The 19,920-nt window shown below is 36.7% G+C and overlaps 1 protein-coding gene across 2 annotated transcripts in view; it reads right to left on the bottom strand.

Moving 5' to 3' along the window:
* LOC112110490 (protocadherin-17) overlaps nt 1-19,920 on the bottom strand; it is a 95,431-nt gene that overhangs the window by 61,454 nt on the left and 14,057 nt on the right. For both annotated transcript variants that reach the window (XM_024205510.2, XM_024205511.2), the window contains exons 2-3: nt 5,539-5,597; nt 5,235-5,407 (exon numbers count right to left, since the gene is read on the bottom strand). In XM_024205510.2, the coding sequence (XP_024061278.2) occupies nt 5,235-5,407; nt 5,539-5,597 (232 nt within the window). The remainder of the gene's footprint in view (nt 1-5,234; nt 5,408-5,538; nt 5,598-19,920) is intronic.

The following is a 19,920-nucleotide window of genomic DNA, read 5'->3' as shown; positions in this document are numbered from 1 at the left end:
TATCAAATAGTTTTTATACTCTACAGTTCTAGAAACTAATACTTCTAAATCAGAATGAGAAAAGTCTCTGGGACATCAAAAGGTAAGAGACTCTACGTATAAACAAGCTGGCATTGCTCTGGGTCTGGATAACACTGAATCAGATGAAAGTGAAGAATGGGTATTGCGTGCAAGTCCTGACATACAACAGCAAGGTAGTCTCTTACCTGACCATGTTAGGGGTAACCAAGTTGGAGTGGATGATACTCTTGGACATAAAGATTCTTAGGTGGCGTCAGAACAAGTAGTGCAGTCTGACAGCTATTCACATTCTGGGCACAGAGAGAATGTGATAGAAGATGTTCTGTCCGGGGGGAAAAACCTATGGGAGGAAGCAATGTTGAACAAAATATTTCATAGGTTGTGTCAGTTTTTGGGGGACTCCCAAACTGAATCAGTTTCTCAGCAGAGGCAATCACCAAACTGTGAAAAGGAATTTCTCCACAATCTTCTTGTTTGGATATCTCATTAAATTAATGCACTTGTATAACAACCCATCATTCCAAATGGCACAAAAAGCATTGGTGATGGTGTCAGAGAGCAGAACAGAATTGTGCCTGATCTTTCCTCACTGACCATCAAGGGCTGATTTTCAGTCAATTAAATAGATCCCAATGGCTTTTAATTATCCTGGGGACCTCAGGAATTGTGACAAGGCTGTCAAGGGGGAGATCAGAAAAATTCTTGGTTAAAAATTCTGATAATCTCATGCTTACTATTGGGGAATCAATGCAGAATACTGGATTTTAAGAATAAATTATCACACTCTTGCTCAAAGAGTGGGAAAAAATCAACAAATAAGCTACAACAAACTTTAAGGGACTTTGTTCTGTGGACAAACTCAAGAGTTCAGAATATTCTTTCAGATGTTAAAACACTGATAATGTTTTTGTTATAAGAATGTTGCAGGTAGGCCTACTTCAGTTAAGATGCATATGTATTTTTGTTGTAAGTAGAAAGAAGTATTATATTTTGGAGTTGATGCTTTAGTATCTCTTATTTTTCTTGGGTGTTCATTTTGCCCCTTTTATACTGGTTAGCTGTGTTGTGTAAATTAGGGCAAAACTGTACCCTCTTGCAGAGAAACCTGGCAAGCAGATTATAGGGTTTAAAGGAGTCTCTGACATGAATCTTGAAGAATTTCCTTCTAATCTTCCTCTCAGGAGGCTCCTCTGTCCTTTCTTTTCTCTCAAGAATAAAGTTATTGTTAACTAGGCAACAGCATTTATGCAAACTCCTCCTGTGAGGTGTGGATGAAAAGCAAACTTTGATACCATATATTTGAAATTCTGATACCACACCTTGTGTCACAGCAAATATTGAGCAAGGCTATCAGATTCAGAGAGACTTGATCTCAAAAGTAATTTTGACAATAAAATAAAAAAATAGTTTTATGTAGGAAAAAGTAGGAAAAACACAGGATGTAAACCAAAATAGAAATGAAATAGAAATCCTGCAGCATTCTAACCAGGAAAAGGATTTAGGGGTTATTAGAAAAAAATCCAGCTTTGTGGATAGCTGCAAGAAATGGAAAATAGATTTCTAGGATGCACTAACAGAAGGATGGAATACAAATTATTTTGCTATTGTACTAGCCATTTTCTAGATACCATTTAGAAATGGAGGAAAATATATTATTGCCCTTATGTTTAAACCATAGGTATCCAAAAGGATGATTCCGGTATTTAAAAAATACTATTGAAAAAAAATACTATGAGCTATTTCAGTTGGAGCAGCAAAGAGTTTCAAAGTAACTTAACAGGAACTATTCAAAGCTGTTAAAAGTGTTTAACAAAGGGAATGAGTTCAAACTGTCCTGTCTGGTGAAAGGGTTAAAATAACTCAGGGATACAACCTAAAAATGAGGCATAAACAAAAAATTCTGGCAAAACCATAAGCATATTGAATAAGTTGCTTAGTAAGAATAGCGAATCAGATAGTGTAAATAAGTTTAAAAGACAGCTAGACATTTTTATAGAAAGAGAGGACTGAAGTATACAGCAGGATGGCGTCACTGAAATAACTGAATGGAGACATGCTTGTTTAGTACACAAGACTTATTGTTCCAGTGACTTTTTTAAAAGTGTGTGTGTTTTTTTTTCCATTGAGGCCAAATGTCTAGTTTTGATAAAAATTCCCTCATTTGCAGTTTCTCCCATATTTAATAGTATTCAGCCAGCGCAAAACAAAAAGTGCCATCTGTAGACTTCCCCTTCAAAATCAAACTTTCTCAACAGCAGATGTATTGGGGCTTTGCTCACCACTGTTTCTTTCCTTTGGTGGAAGCCGAGAAGTGAGTGGGTTGCGCAGATCCCCATATCCAGCCAGAAGCTATTTCTACCCTAGACATTTTTTTCATAAAATTTCCCATTTTGCTACCACTGTGTGGCTGTACAGGTGGTAGCATAAGTGTAGATCAACCACTGACATTTAACCACCCTGTCATTTAGACCTGCTCTGAGCCAGGTTAGATGACACAGTTGTTAACATATCAGTAACCAGTTCACACTAGTGTTCCCGCTGCTGCTACCATGGCTGGGCCAGGAGCTACACTTCAGATAGGAATGCTTGGAAATTATATACAAAAGTTTGCAGACACAAACTCAGGCCAACAGTTTCAAAACCCTAACATTAGGTTCCTGAATCCATTTAAGCACCGTCTGGTATTAAAAAGTGCTGAACACCTAATAATTCTAATTGACCTCAGATCAACAAAAGCAACAGCATTTTAAATCTATTTAAACAAACCCCACCTGGCTTAATTTTTTGTTACAAATTGATGGTTTTCCATCCTTGAGTGCAAACTAGAATGATGACAGAGCCAGTAATTCTGCTACCACTTTGAGCTCTGGTCTATACAGCTGGTTTTTGGCCACTCTTCCATTTCCTTTACCCTGGAAGTCAATTTTTCTTTATGGAAAACAAGACCATTTTCTTTCACTATCTTACTTGTCATACGTCTCCTCCACAAACTAGCCTTTTCATTCAAAAAACAAAACCTATTTTCTGAAGAGAAAGAATACACTGGTGCAGGTACAATTATTGAGCCCAATACTGCTTGCATTAAAATCAACAGTAAAACAATCATTGATTCGGTAGGAAGAGAATTTGGCTTTTGGGCTTCATTCCTGCAATGATCTCTGCATGGATGAACCTGTGTGTCCATATGAAGTTCAGTGAAGGTTTGGAACCTTAGTCTACATAACTCTACCATCCATTTTGTTACTGAAGAACTCACAGGAAACAACAAATGAATATCATTACCCTTTTTAATTACATTTGAAAAATAGCTCCCTTTGCCATCTCTATGTTTACATTTTATTTATTGTGTAAAACCCCCCAAAACAGATTTACCTAAATGCTTCCTGCTGATATTCAGCAACAGATTGCACTTAACATTCATAGTTCAATTTCTGTATAAAAAGAAACTGAGGAAGTAATATGAGCCAATTGCATGAGTAGTTTTTTGATTAATAGGACCCCTCATCCAGATATGATGACAAATGCAAACTTCTGAATAGCTCTTTGCATTATTACAAAAATAAGCAATACAAATGGTTGACTAAATTTGTTTACTAGTCTTTTTGTAATCTGACCTGTACCTGGGTTGATGTGTATAACATGTTGCTGCACAAAATGCAATACAAACTGTCTTTTAACCCTTTTCTAAAAATGCACCTGTTTTGTTTAGATTATTAGAACATAACTTTCCTAATTCTACTTTTTTTTAGTCTTTTGGAATTCCATTGTACTTTCAGGTTACCTGTTATGTTGAAGCCTGGAGACCCTGTCCTCTGTTTTCTATACAAAAACTGAGAAACTTAGATCCATGTTCAAACAGTTTCTTTTTTTTTTTAAAAAAAGTCCAGCACTGCATCTTTATACAGATCAATGTCCAATTATAAGCAGAGTCACTGTGGTAAAAGGTCAGGGAAAAAAATAATCTTTCTGGCATTTATTACTTGGAAAACAAGGCCTTGTATGAGGTCAACCCTCCAATACACACAGAATAAATTATACTGCAGCATTATAAATATTGTACACAACAAAAATTATATTGCAATCTCAACATGATCAGAAAAATGAAGTAGAGCATGTATTTGCTGATGAATGTGCTACAGATCAGACTGTGCTAGAGGCAAAAATCTAGTTCCAATTAATCACCAATTAATAAAAAGCTTATAATGTATTTCTGCTTAATTATAAATATAGCTTCTCATTAAGAATGACTTAATTAATCAATTTTTAAATATCCTTAACATTGTGAATCACTTTCCACACAACAGAGTAAAATGACTAACAGATATGTGACAGTAAATTCAAAAGAATTCATTTGTTCATTTCCTCATTGCTTTTGAGACTACAAACAAAACACACAAACACACATGATGCTGGAGCATTCAGTTTGGCTGACATTGTTAGGAAATGTCATATTTCTTTTGAAATAGAAGATATAATTAGTGAAAAGGCATAAAAAAAATGAATTGGACACAGACTTTGAGGCAATAAACATGCTTATTTATCAGAATGTATGCTTATAGAGCATTGCCGCTGTCCTAGTATAAATCATTGTAGCAGCTTCACAGACACTTATCTGCGTCTTTCTTAGGGTGTGAATGAAATGATTATACTGAAAATCATATGATGCCATTATTTGACACTTCGCTTCTTATATTGCAATGAATAGTGAAGTCAATGTTACAAATAGGAAAATATAGCCATGAACTGAAAATTTCTTCTGATCCAGTTTTTTGTTTTTTTTCCCCCCTGATATCCCAGGTCTTTTCTTAAACCTCACTCCAAACTATGTAAAGAATGGAAATGACTGGATGTTATTTTGTCTGTTGTTGTAATCATATCTAATTTCAATTTTCAAGGCATGCCTAGGCAGAAAGACTGTACACTATACATTTATGGAAATGTCCATGCAAACAAAGTATACTCTAATAGTTTTGGAAAAATACTAATTTTTAATGATTTTTTAAATCTTCTTTGGAATAAAAAAAAGGCTATTGCAGTTTCATGTTTATACTTAAAGATATTGAACATTCTTTGCTCTGGGCCAAGATTTACTGTTTCATCTGATAGTATTATCAATGGGCTATTCCACCATGATAAACTCCAACTGTAGCACTAATAGGTTTATAATGATTGCTTAAGCTTTACACTTTGTAGGCATTGGAAGCTTCACTCACCTTGCTCAAGTGGCTGGCTTTTAGTTGAAGTAGTTTTCATCTTGAGTGCCTCCCTAACAGACATGTCACAGCAGGAGCCTTTGTTAGTGTCTTGGTCACTGTCAGCCTGATCACTGTCCCCATGCCCGCTGTCCCTCAAGCTGGCTCTTTCTGGGTCCTTGAACGTGGAGCTACTGAAATACATATTTAAAAAAAAGAGAGAGAGTTGTATTTACTTGTTCCAATTTGAATTGTACTCTCTGGCAAAGCAATTTTGACAAGAATGCAAATGGGGAAGCCGAGAAAGTTATTTAATAGGCCTTACCTTTGAACAAACTGCTGCCTGCTGCCCATGTAATTGGGCTCTGCGGGAAAATTGTCTGTCTGTGAAAGAGAAGGAAAAAAATACGTATAGTTGTACACTGGACAAATCTCCTGCAGAGCAACAAGATTTCCTAGAGGAGAAATGATTAATAATTCAAAAAAATCCCTTAATCTTCAGATTTGTACATTTTAATTAAATTGGAAAATGCTGGCATGTAATTATGTACTCAGAACAATTAAATGATTCCGGTCCACAAATTACCTGCTAAAGTAAACAATGAGGCTCCAATAAGTGGTATTCTCTGTCAGTAACCTGACAGATGACACTGTTTATGTTTTTTCATTAGTTAGATATTAAGACTGATGGTTATTAGAGAGGAAAGAAAAAATTACCCAATTTTTGCATCTTACAAAAGTGGATTATTCAATAATACTCATTTTTAACATAGTTACATCATCTACTGGGATTCTGACGCCTTTATTGCTGAATACAATTTCATTTAAACTAGTACATTGCTTTTGAATTGCAAAAAAACAGTTTAAGAATCTTTGTGTTTGTGGTTTATGGGTCTTTTCTTTTAAATATTACTGGAAACAAATGCAAGCATTATGCATATATTTGATTTTGTCTCTCTAATTCATTCTCATCAGTATTAATAGCTGTTTCTGAACAATAGGGAATGCATGCACACAATAACATTAAATGATTGTTGTTGCCAAACATTTTTTAAAAAGAAGATATTTTATAAAGTCTGTGACTAGTGTATTTTTAGCAGTATGAGCTAAGTAACTGTAGAACAGGAGTATTTACAGCATCCAGACTGACATGGAGTTCTGCCAAAGGGAACTGAATTCCCCTTGTATCATCAACTACAGTTCTTTTGGTGAAAGAGAGAGAAAGAGACTGTATCTTTCATAAAACACCATATACTATACATTCATACACGTCACTTCTTCTTGCAGCTGACTTAGCGACAAAGCTTCTACTGTTTTCTGAAACACTTCATATCACGCCATTATGCTCCGCAGCAATGAGTTCTGGAACAGCATCTAGCGCATAAGTATCAGTAACACAGGGAGCACTCAATTAACGAAGCAGAAGGCCCAAGGTAAGGTTTAATGTTGCAGGACAAGTGTTTACATAAATGACTAGTCTCTTAAATATTTGTTTTCCCTATTCGCTCCCAACTTAATTTCTTAGGTTTGTTTATTGTTATGTGCAACTGATGAAGACCCACTGTAATAAGAATGATTTGCTGCCGTTTGTAGGGTGCATGGGAAGTTTGGGAGAATGTGACCCTACATCTGAAATCTATTCTTCTAAGTTACTTGCTGCAACCAACTATCAAACATCTATCAGTCTCCCAGTATATGCAAAATAAACTTAGCTATATAACTTGTGGTGGGTTTTTTTTAAACTACAGATTATTTGGGGGGGAAAACTACATTCTCTCACCCACTAATTAAAGAAGAGTATTTATTCTGTGGGTTTTTTCCCCCTTACTGCTTATTAACTCTTTGGCACAGACAGCTGGTACAGTATTACCAGGCATTTTGTATTAACATTTGAAGCAGTTTCAAATTTCAGATTTGAAATGCACCACACTGTGTATGTTGATTTAAAAATAATCTGATTTTGCACATGTGAGAGTTTTCTTTTAAGAGGCGTAGCAATGCAAATCATATGTCTGACAATAGAATCAGACTTTTTCTCCTCTTTTTTCAAAATAAAATGTTTTAGATTTATGTCTCCAATTCATTGTTGTAGCCTCAAATCTTCACAGTGCTTTTCAAATATAGGGGTTTATATATGCATATAGCAACTGATTTTATTCAGATGTTAGAAGGTAAAAGGGAATTCTGTTGTGGGAAATATCATATTCTTAGGTATAACCTAAGAAAATGTAGTCTAGAGAACTGGAACTTTGGAATTATGGGTTCTAATCCCAGCTCTTTCATTGGCTTTTTTTGTGACCTTAGGCAAGTCTCTTAGGACCAGATTTTCAGAAGTGCTCAGTTCTCACTATTGAGGCTAGATTTTGAAAAGTGCTCACAGTAGGAGCTGTAGGGAGTTGAGCACTTTTGAAAATCCAGCCACTTCATTTAGATGCCTAAACAGAAGCAGTTTGGTGCTTGGCCCTTTTGAAACCTGATCCTTAATATCTACTATCAAAAAAAGCCTCTGTTAGCTTTTTATTTCTATTAAGCTTGCTACTTAACATGCAGGCTGTAATGTACATATATCAATGAATAGTACAGTTTTAAAAATTAGTTATTTAAAGGAATTAAAATAAAAATAATGGAATGGGGGAAGGCAGATAAACTGTAAAAGTAAATACTTATGTTCTCTCTTAAATGTTCACGTTAAATACCACATAACATATCCCCAAAACAACCTTAATTCTGCCCCCATATCCTGTTCAATCTCAGCCTATAGACCAGAAACGCTCTTATACTTACCCAACCTACAGTATATATATTCTGAAAACAGTCTACCACTGCTCACAAATCACAGCTCATCCCACTATTAACTATTATTGGCCAGAGATGCCAACCTCTTGCTCTTATCTTCAATAATCAGACATTTGCCTCTTCCTAATCCCAACGATCTATTATGTTCAAGAGACCACCCAGAATCAACACTGTTCCCATCTATCATTCCACTATGAGGCAAAAAGCCAAAGTTACCTCATCCAGTATATTTATATAGACTGGATAGCTCAATATAATTTCCTTTTTTATCTTCCTAAAGTCAAAGATGCTACCTTACAGATACAGGCCAGATATTACATTTAGCTCAATCCACCTTACATCTATGCCCATGCATTGTAATATTCTGTTCAAACTTTCTGTCTAGATTCTTGGAACTGCACCAATCATCACACCATCTGAATCATACATATCCTCCCAAGGGATAATAACCAAATCACAACAGGCCATTTCTGCAAACTTCTCACCCTCCTTCCTCCGAGGCACTCAGGGTTATGATATTTAAATTAATAATAATAATAATAATAAACAATTAATTTCCTTTCCTTCATCAAGGCTTGCACATTACTTACTTATATAAAGGAAGAGAGATAAAGTAGGTCTAGAACATATTATTACACTTTCATTTGTAATCCGTGGGCCAGTGCCAATGGTATACCTGGGGAAAGGGTTTAGATGGCTTTTCTCCATCTTTCCCTTCCAATCCTGGGATCATCTGAACGTATTTGATCACTGGTGCAAGACAGAGCAAGCCATGTTACACTGTTTTGTACTTGCCCCATAACAGTATTGCCAGTATTCTCGGAGCAATGTGTGTTCTGGCCACACCCCCTTCAGTCTCCAATACCAAGGGGGATAGCAACAAGGTGTATACAGTAGGCTATACCAGATTTGTATCACCTGGGGATTTGCCTACTTAAGGGGAAACCCAGTTGACTGAGTGAGCAAGCTGTCTGCTTTCTGCTGCCAGAGAATCACAGAGGAGCTGGAGGGTGGGGTGGCAGCGAAAGGATTTAGAACTAAGAGTTATAAAATGTCTAATGTTGTAGGTGTTATGGTGTAAAGCATAACCCTGCTAGATGGATGACAGTTCGGTATACGGCAGCAGAGTTAAAGTTGTTTTTTGAATATTAGATGTGACTTTTATGAACAAACATTTATTCAAGAGGCTGTATGGAGTGAGTATTTGATTATTTACTTCCCATTTCCATTATTTTCATTTTTTTGTGTGTAAACTAACATTCTTTTGCATACATACATTTGAATTTAAATGCTAAAGTGAATTTTAGCTGAAAATACTTTTTCTATGCCAAGTTACAAGGGGTAAGAAAAACAGGGTTCATAATGGAACCCTAATTGCAATCTTAACTATGGAGCTGCTACCATGAAGCTCCATATTCAAAGTAAAGGTTAATGACCTGTAACTCAATAATAATTCAACTGATTTTCTTCATATTATACTTAGCAGAAAAACAAACAGTTGGGTGCCATCCTACAATAAGTCCATTGTTACAAAAGAACACACACAATTACTAGATAATCTATGTATAGTTGCAGAACTAAGTGTAAAATCCTACTCCTTCAACTCCAGAAACATAGACTTTTACCACTTAAGCTTGGAAACTCCCTACCAATGATGAGCTACAGCAGGGCACTCTAAGCTAGAGGACAAAATCCTTACATACACTATCCTTACACAGGGGCGGCTCCAGGTACCAGCGCAGCAAGCGCGTGTCTGGGGCGGCAAGCCGCGGGGGGCGGCGTGTCAGTCGCTGTGAGGGTGGCAGTCAGGCAGCCTTCGGCGGGACTGGCAGATCACCTGCAGAAACACCGCCAAATCCGCATGACCAGCGGACCGCCCGCAGGCATGCCACCGAAGGCCGCCTGACTGCCGTGCTTGGGGCGGCAAAAAACATAGAGCCGCCCCTGTCCTTACATACACTGTAACCATTGATAATAAATACTAAACATTAAGCTTTGAGGCAGAGATTTTCAAAGGTGCTTAAGGGAGTCAGGTTCCCAACTCACACTGATTTAAATGATTTGGGTGCCTAACTCACATGGGTTCTATTGACAATCCCAGCCTAAATGAGCAAACATTAAAAAAAAAATTTAAAATGTAATACTGATGAAAGTTGATACGAAATATTTTGACCAAACTTCATCTTAAATATTTTCAGCAGACGTATTAGTCATACCGCTTTATACCACACAGCTGCAGTTCTAAGCAATGTATGGCTTTTGAAAAACCTAGCACCAGCAAAAAGCATTTTGTTGCACTCTGACTACCCAAAACCTTTCCATGTTATTAGCTGCAGATATTATTAGTGGTATACTGTATGCCCATATTCCTTGCTAACTTTTGAACTCATTTACATGTAACACACTCATTTATAGAGTTTTATTGACTGTAATGGGATTTTAATTACTTGAGTAAGGACTATAGGATAAAATCTCAAGTGCCACTGGTATCACACAACCAGAGTAACAGAGTCAAACTTTAAGACTCAGTGGCATTACAACAGCAGAGAATTGAACAGGCAGATAGCATTACCCACCTTCCCACCAAGACCCCACAAAGGACAGCTTTTTTAGCATCAGATTTTGGAGATTTTATTTGGAATTCAAGATGTTCACTGAGTAAAATTAACTAACAGTGCATTAGACAGGGATCAAGCATGGTGATAATAAAGTACTGATGAAGAACACACATACAAATTCTGCTATTAGTCATACGAAATGCTGGCTGGATGGAATTCGAAATTGCATGCCATGGTACACACCTACCCATCTACATTCTGTGATACCAGCTGGGATCTGTGAACTCAGAAGAAATAAATTTCAGTACACCAACACTGCAGTTGCTTATTCCTTACATATGGGGAACTCAGAATTCTCAATTTCCAAATTCACAACCATGTGACCCAGAAATTTTCATGTCCACTGGTTAGGTTCTACTATTTAATTTTACAATAGCTACTACTTGCAAAAAGATTTATTTAAGAGAAAGGAAAGGAGGAAATTGAGATAAAAATAGGCTGAATATTAGGAACAACTTCCTAATGAGATCCACTAGAGTGGGATAGTCTCCTATAGAAAGATATGAAAGCCCCACCATTTGAAACATTTTAAACAAGACTGGAAACAGCACTAGATGATGTTGTATTACAGTGAACATTCCTCTAGTGGCAGGGGAGGATAGCCTTGCTGAACTAAGAGGTCTCTCCTATTTCTAATTTCTGTGAATCCACGCAAGGGAGGAATGTGGGCACTGAAATCTACATTAGTTGAAATGAAATGTTTTTGATGTTTTGTAAATGAAGAAGATTTCCATGTCTCTAGAGGTTTTGTTCTTTTGGGAAGATTCGCAGGAGAAAGGTACACCCTCTGGGATCCACCAGGTTTGCACGCATCCCACTATTTCCCAGTGGGACAACATAGGGCAACTTCATCATACCTGTGGAGATTTTCCCCTCCAGAGTCATCTCCCTTGGGTATTATGACAGAAGAGTATGATCTGGATCCATGTTGGAAACATCAGTACGTCCCTTACATGAGTATTTAATTTCCAAAAGGGACCTGAACCTTGCCTCTTAATATTTGTGCGCACAAAATCCCACATTGGTGCATGCAAAGGTTTTTACTGGTGCAAATTTGGGTGTTTGTGCATGTGTAGAACTTCCAAAATCATAGGTGCAAATTTAAAAGCTGTTTTACAAAATTAGGCCCACTATTACACTGTAATTCTCCAGACTGAAATCCACTATTGGTACGTTTCTAATTAGCTTGTATAAGATGATTAGAAAATCAGACAGAAAATTCAAGCTTGCAACTTAACAGCTCCCTCCCTTGTAAAAATAAACGTCTAAAAACAAAACAATTCCAGAAAAATTTTGAGAAACATGGTATTCAAGTATTCTTGACAAATTGTGCCCAGAAATAACTGTCATATTAGAAGAAGATTTATTCTAATATCTAAAAAAGAAGACAAACATTAATCAGATTTATGAATATTAGGCAACTAGAATATTCATAATCTTTCTCAGAATTACAAGAACAAGCATGACATCTGCAAAATGTGTGATTCAATGCAAGTCTATTTTATGTAGATGTTCATACCTGAAACTACAATAAAGCAAAATGTCTTTGCTGACTCTAACATCTTTTTAATTAAACATTAGCAGAAAATGAAATGGAACATCACTCCCCTTTATCAGACCGCCACTTAATATCTAATTCAAGCATCTTCCAATTCTTTTCTTGAAAACCTTAATTCCAAGTATTTTCCTTCCAGTGAAACAGAGCTCTTACATACTGGCAATCACTTTGCAAGACAAAAGAACTGTTTTCTGCCAAATCTAGTTTTGAGAGAACAGACAATTGTCTTGATTTTGTTAGAAACTGTTTATGTTCTACATGGTACAATTTTCCACAAAGAGAAAGAAAAGATTTCTTGGTAAATCTGCTGCTGAGTGTGTTTGGCCTGAAGACTTATTTTTTTATTTTGGTATAAAAACCTTAAACCTCAGACCTTTACCATTAACAAAAGGTATTGGCCCAACAGCGAACAAAGAGTTGTACATAAATCAGTAATGAAGAATTTTAGCTATTTGGAGGATAGAAATAAAAAGTGAAACCATTTTAGACAAATCTAGGAACAATTGTCCTCTTATGTGCTGTGCTCTCATTTCCTTCTGGAATTGCACCATTGAGGTATATTTTATATTACATATATACATGGCTGGGAAGCTTTACACTTGTAAAATGTGGGTTTCCATATTAGAAAATGTACAGCGTGCTTATATGATTTTTCCAATAACATACGATATTGTGCAAAAACACATTTTCATTAAGAAAACACATGATACCAAAAATAAACAAGGGCACATGTGAAGATGTGTACCACTGGCCTCTGCTGTAGGGATACTGACTGCAGATTGCTGGTAGCATGCATTTCTTTTGCCCAAAGGAAGTAGGATTCTTGTGGGAAGGCCATGGATTGCACTTTCAAACCCATATACACACCTACCCTGGAAAGCAGAGAACAAAAGAATGAGCGATATCCACCATTCTCTCCATCTGATATAATAAACTGGAGCATCACAGATTATCCTGGCCAAATCAGTTCCCAATCCATGTATTATTATTTATTTGCCAAGTTCTGCCAATGGTGTACTTGGCAATTCACCAGACACAAAAGACTCAAGAATACTTGCCAGATTTTCCCCTGGCCCTTGTAAAAAGGAAAAGTGAAAGATAGATGGGAAAGGGGATGGACAGATCCTGGCCAAATTCGCATCTGAAATAAAAGACATACGAGAGAATGCAATCTCTTCATGATCAATTCTTCCCCTCCTCAGAGGGAAAGCTCTTTCAGACTAACACATCCCTTTTTCTCCCCATCACTGCAAGAGGAGATGCAAGAGACACCTAGCAGCCAAATCTCTCTCCGTGAAAAAGAGGAGAACTGGGGAAAGGGTGACAGCTTCACTCAGTCCATGACTCCTCTCCTTCTAAAATGGGAATCAGAGGGAATGCTTTGAAGGCCCAACTCTTGCTTCCCTTTGCTGCATAATGGATTTTTTTTTCCCACTAGGAGGTCTTTGAGCCTCATTCACATGAGATGTGAACATCTGATGAGAACATAAACAAGGTGAAGGAAAAATAGTATCAAAATATTTATTTAATGGTAATATGACTTTTTAAAACAAACTATTTTTTGGAGAAGGCACAAGAAATGCATATAGAAAGATGTGCCAAATACCACACTGTATAAAGAGCTCTGGCTGAAAATACAATAGCTCTGCCTCTGCTATCGCAGAACAGAATCAATAAATAAACATAATGAAATTCATGACACATTATTACATTACTCTGTATTGCCTCTATTCATTTTAAAAAAAAAGATGAGCACATTTAAAATAATTCACAACATGTCAAATGCCTGTGAGCATTGCAGCTGAGACTGATGCTTTAAGAGGTATTTGTGAAGTTCTTATGAGGGGACTTGATATGACTTATATCAAAGTTAAGATGGCAGTATGGGAAACCAGAACAATAACTACTACACTCTAGCCTACTAGTATAGTTGTATCCAATATATTTTCACCGTTGACCAATGGTATGTACTTACTAGAGCCACACTGTCAATAAAAAACACATTAAGAACCTTTTGAAAGAGCTTCCCTGTCAATTAGGCTGCAGATGCATCCTATCGTTCTAGTTTTCCTGTCAAGTTAATATACTGGATCATATTAACAGCACTGACTTGTCAATAATGTAGATCTGAATCCTATTAATGGAGTTATGCTACCAATATAATCGGCTTTCTATTTATCGAGCTCTCCAGTATTTGGAAAAGCTGTGAAATGGGATTATAAGGTTATGTTGTGTACATCTGTCTCTACACTATATAAAATATTTCAGGAATTTGATCCCACAAGCTGAAGAAACACCTGTCTAATCATTATTTTCCATCACATGAACTTCAGACAACAGAACAGCATACCATCACTGAGAGGACATTAAATCACGCTCACTTATCACAACACGTTTCCTGCTTGTGCTAAGTAACCCTGTAATTTTACAAGACACTCTACCTGTGTGCCACACATGTAGCAGAAGTGCTAGGGGATGTGTGTGTACTATCCCCCCTGTATGAGACAGCATCTGTGCCAGGAAAAATACAAGAAAGGCTATGAAACTAAGCATGCTTTAGGAATGAATACCTGAAGCGCTATGTAATTTCAGTGCTTATTTAGCCTCTGTGTCATGCTGTATAATCTTGGTGTGATTGGAGCTTGTAAGTATAATTTTAGTGTAACATGGACCCCTGGAAATAATTAATAAGAGGTAGTAGTTCGTGCATAAAATAACAGTAAAAAGTTCAGCAAGCCTCCTATTTAACAGAAGCCTTAATGAAGTTGAACATTAGTTGCTTTTAACCACATAAAGTATTAAATAATTACTTTGACTGGATTAGCAGAATATACAACAGACCATTAAAACCTGATTATATTTTTTTGTTAAAATTGCACAAAAAATAATTGCATTAAAATGTAGTGGGCATTGCTCTTATCAAATTAACTCTGACTTGAAAATATGGGTTTAAAAATCATAGTCCAAAATGACAGTTAAAGGTCAATGAATCAAGTTTCCAATTATATTTTCTGGTAGCAGATGGGTGCAATGAAACCTAATGATTGAATTTGAAATGCTTTAATGCATCTTTTATCTATGGTTCTCACCATGTTGAATCTACCTTAGCATTCCGAACAAGATGTTATGTTTACTACAATTAACTGACTCATCTACAATTAAATGACTAGATGATATCTCCACCACCTTATCACTGTATCAGCTTGCTCTAGGACTTGTGAATCACAAGCAAAAAGAGATAATACATCTTTGATATCAACTTTGATACCAATGTCATCCTGATTTACTTATTAAATGTTAACACTGAAAGTTAAACCAATTAAAATTACATACAAGCTGACAAAAGCAAGGATATTAAAAGTTAAGGAGACAGTCCAAGTATCTTTGCATAATTTAAAAAAATATTCTCCTTCCTCTCCCTCTGTTTGCAACTCTCCCTTGGAAGTATGAAAACAATCTTCTTATATTTTTCTATCATGCACACTGGTTTTACAATGCTCGTGAATGCTGATCTGGGGGCATTTTATTTTTAATTTTGAATGAAATCCCAAAGTTCTTACTCAAACTTCCACTCAAGCAAGTAAATACTTCAGGATTTGTCCTATTCTTACTACTATTGTTTTCCTTTTTCTAAGAGCACTGAAACATTTTTTTCTAGGGGAAAAAAATCTATAAAAGCAACAGTATATGGTAGGGAGGTAGATGAAAATGTGTCCTTTTATTGGTATACTATCCTGAACTCAGAGTATACTGATAGGAGGAAAACAGAAACATTCTGTTTTGAATGTCTTAGCTTTATTTAGTTTGTATCAACACCTTAACATACTGTTTATATAATCTGGGGCTGCTCCCTCTCCCTCTAAAGACAATGGCAAAACTCACACCAGGCCTTATCCAAAGCCCACTGAAATAAACTGTTTTTTTCCACTATCTTCAATATGCTTTGGATCAGCCCTTTACTTCAGCCGGAGCAGAACTGAGTACTTACATAGGGGTTTATATCCCCACATACATATACACTGAATGCTGCAGAAAGCTGCAAAGGTGCAGGAAAAAGATTACAATGGGCTCTTAACAAGTGAAATGATGGGTAAAGGAACTCCTGTACAGTATGTTCCACCTCGCCATACACACTTGCAGATGCCCTTCTACACAGACACATGGTTAGGGTTCAGTGGGTTTTTGAGGGTGATGATAAGGAATGAATGACCAAGAGAGCAGACCCTGTATATGACATGTTCTACTCCAAACCCAGCAGATTTCCAAATGTAAATCTGCACAGGTGTTAGTACTCTGACTCCATGCTTTTGTCTCCAGGGGAAATCTATGATATAGTATAGTTTTAGAGCCATGCTGCTAGGGGCAGAGGACACAAATGAGCAGGGCATTGGACCTGCCTATCAGTGCAATACTTATGAAATATACAGAGGCAGATCTGCATTTTCCCACAGTTCTTTCAGATGCCCTTTTCTTTAAATTGGTGCCCTTCACCTGCTTTTGGTACTTTAGGAGTTGTAAAGGAGCTTTCAGAATATTTTCCTCCCCTGAAGATTTTCTCAGAGCCAGTCAGAAATTAAGCCTTTAATTTTACTTAATTCTTCACTGAAGGCCATGAAATCTACATTATTTACTTCTGTCCGGGTTACTATTTATTTAGGTTCATGTAACTATTTATTTCAACATTTTAAAGTTGTTATTCATGTACTTTGGTTCATGGATATGATGGTCTATTCTCACATAGGTATAATTACCATGAACTAGCACTAGTTAGAGTCACAGCCTCTGTATATGGAAACACCTTCAGAACTGAAAATTGAACCCACAATGAAGGAACACCAAATTATCGAATCTGATGGCATCACATGCCTGTGTGACGTACATCTGCAGTTGTAAAATTTTGTGATGTTGCTTTATCATCTATGACATAAGATAAATAATTTAGGCCTGCACAAACTTAACAAGAGGTTATGTCCTTAAATAAATGTTAGAACCATTACAGTCATGTATCTTCACATAAGCACTTTGTAAAATACAAGGTTTGGGTCCAATTTACCATTAATATAATAGTGGTGGTAAAGAAGGCATTTCACCATCTATGCCTTCCCAGAAAGGTATGGCCTTAATTTCTGGATGCAGATCTTTCCTCCATGATACATGCCTTTATTACTTCAAGGTTAACCTATTGCAGTGCATTCTACATGGAGCTATATATGAAACTGGAACTAGCACCAAAGGCAGCAGCTAGCTTGATAAGTGGTGTATTTATACATAAGACATCACATGACACCTATGTTCTGGAACCTGCACTGGTTTTCTGTGAGCTTCCATAGGTTTTAAGGTGATGGATTGGACCTGTAAAACCCTAAATAGTTTGGGATCAGCCCACCTCAGACTGCCTCTCTCCCATGTGATACACTGCCACAGTTGTGGAGACTTGGAAGCTAGAGCCACTTGGTAAAGTAGAGAGAGGACAGCTGGAAAGGTATTCTCTGTAAGGAGCCTGGGATTCTGGAATTCCCTCCTGCCTCATTCCAAACTAGCATGGATTTTTGTCAATTTTCAGGCTGCTGGACCCATTTGTTTCACCTGGGGATGGGAGACTGACGTATAGGCCAATATATGTGATTGTTAATATTTGATTATAAGCAGCTGCTCGGTAGGAGCGTGAGTTGACTGAATTGGTGGTTTGATTTTATAATCTTATTTAAATGGCAAGGCACTCAGAGACATCATATGGATGCTTTAATCAAGAATAAATAAATCAATTGATATTGTGGTGTGATGTATAAACCTATTTTTTTCCCATGGATTTTCAATTAATGGGCTGTAAAGGCTCTAAGGAAGCCATTCCAACCTGCTGTGTTTGTGACAATGCCCAAGTCAGAAAAATGCCATAAAATCAGTTGAGAGTTGAAACAAACAATTCTTCTGACTTTAAAAAAAATCCCAAATCACAACAGCAATAAAAAATAAAATTACACACACACACACACACAACACATGGATGTAAGGAAAATGGACACATTAAGGTTCCTTAAATTGCTCTCTTTGAACGCTCATAAGGCACTAATCTCTAACACAGGCTAATGCTGCTCCCTGCAGGTGGACTCATGAGCCCATGTGCAGCCACACTGACTTCAACAAGGGCTCCGTTTGGAGGCAAGAGGTCATCTGCGCAAAGCTGTTTACAGGCTATGAGCCTAAGCACCCAATCTTGAAAATACCTATGCACACAAGTAACTTTACTCAGGTAAGTAAAGGTCATTAGGACTTGAATAAGACTACCCCACATGAGTAACTCAGGTGGATGTTTCAGGATCTGGTCCTGATGGCCCACAGACATTCCACTCTAAAGAAACATGTTAGTCCGTGTGCCATTGTGGACAAAACAAAAAATCCTAAAGGCAATATGTGGCCCTTCAGTTCACACACTACTCCATCAATGTTACTATATGACTCTAAGAACGATCCAGCTATTGTAGTAAAACTAAACTTTTTTTTTTTTTTTTAAATCTGGTCAGGGATAAAATAACAACATATATACCAATCCTCTTTCTACTGAAGTAAACTCTACTGGCAAAACTCCTATCAGTTTCCCATGCAAGCAGAATTGGGTTCTCACTCCTTGCCTGAGACCTTATATGTCAAGTTTCAATTTGTAGAGAATTTTTATGGCAGTGCTATAGAGCCTTATTTCTAGAGATTTATAATGGAAGTGCTGACTTAACTTTATCCACAACATTACAAACAGTACCAGTGTAATAAGTAGACTATACCAAACCACTAGCAACCCTAAAAATTCACAAGGAACAGACAGACCCTGGCAGGAATTAATCTGCCATTTTCACATATCTGCCCAAGGGAGGTATTGTAATTGCAAAAATTTACTCTTAGACTGCTGAGACTCATAGTAATTATGTTTCTTTTTTTAATAGAAATAGCCACAGGTGGTAACAAATTGGGTTTTGAGATAGGGAACTGGGCATGTATTCTAACCCAAATTACTATGTAATTGTCTTGATTATAAAATACTGTAGAAAACCTATTGCTCAAAATTTAAATCAGAACAAAAAGTCTCCTTTAAATGTATTCTCTCCTCCTCTTGCTACTCAGCATGGGTACCCATTTCTTCATTTATTGGTATCAGCAAGACTAACACAACTGCAAGCAATCCATAATAGATATTTGCCAATACCAGCCAAAATTCCTGCAGCTTGCATTTGTTTAACCGTAGCAGTTTTCTCTTGTTTTAACTTCATTCAAGGATAAACAGTAGCCTTACAGAGCAGGTCAAGATCTGGAAAGCTAGCCACTAATTATTAGGATTGTTCTGCCAAAAATCAAAGTGGAGGGGATGCAGGGAAGATGTTGGTGTATAAATATTTAAATGAGCGGAGCTTAAAAGTTCTATCCAAGATTCTGGAAGCAGAAACACACAGGCATTTAAAATTGCTTACTTTACTTCTGAAGAAATCTTTATTTCATGACAATCACATTACTGTGTTAATGAGATGTATACTGTTGAAGAGACTTCATATATAATGGTGGTCAATGAATAAATAATAAACAAATCCATCCAGTTAATTTTATCACTATTCAACATTCTATTCTGCTAGGCCTGAAAAGGAGCTACAGGTGGCTTAAACAGATAGAATACATTTATGGACTTACATAAAGAAAGGACTATACTTCAAAAGAAACATCATAAAACATTTTGTTTTCCCCCTTTTCTACC

Source organism: Terrapene carolina, unplaced genomic scaffold (genome assembly GCF_002925995.2).
Source record: "Terrapene carolina triunguis isolate 2854851 unplaced genomic scaffold, T_m_triunguis-2.0 Scaffold18, whole genome shotgun sequence".
NCBI lineage: Eukaryota > Metazoa > Chordata > Testudines > Emydidae > Terrapene > Terrapene triunguis.
This window is presented reverse-complemented; position numbering and strand designations above follow the sequence as displayed.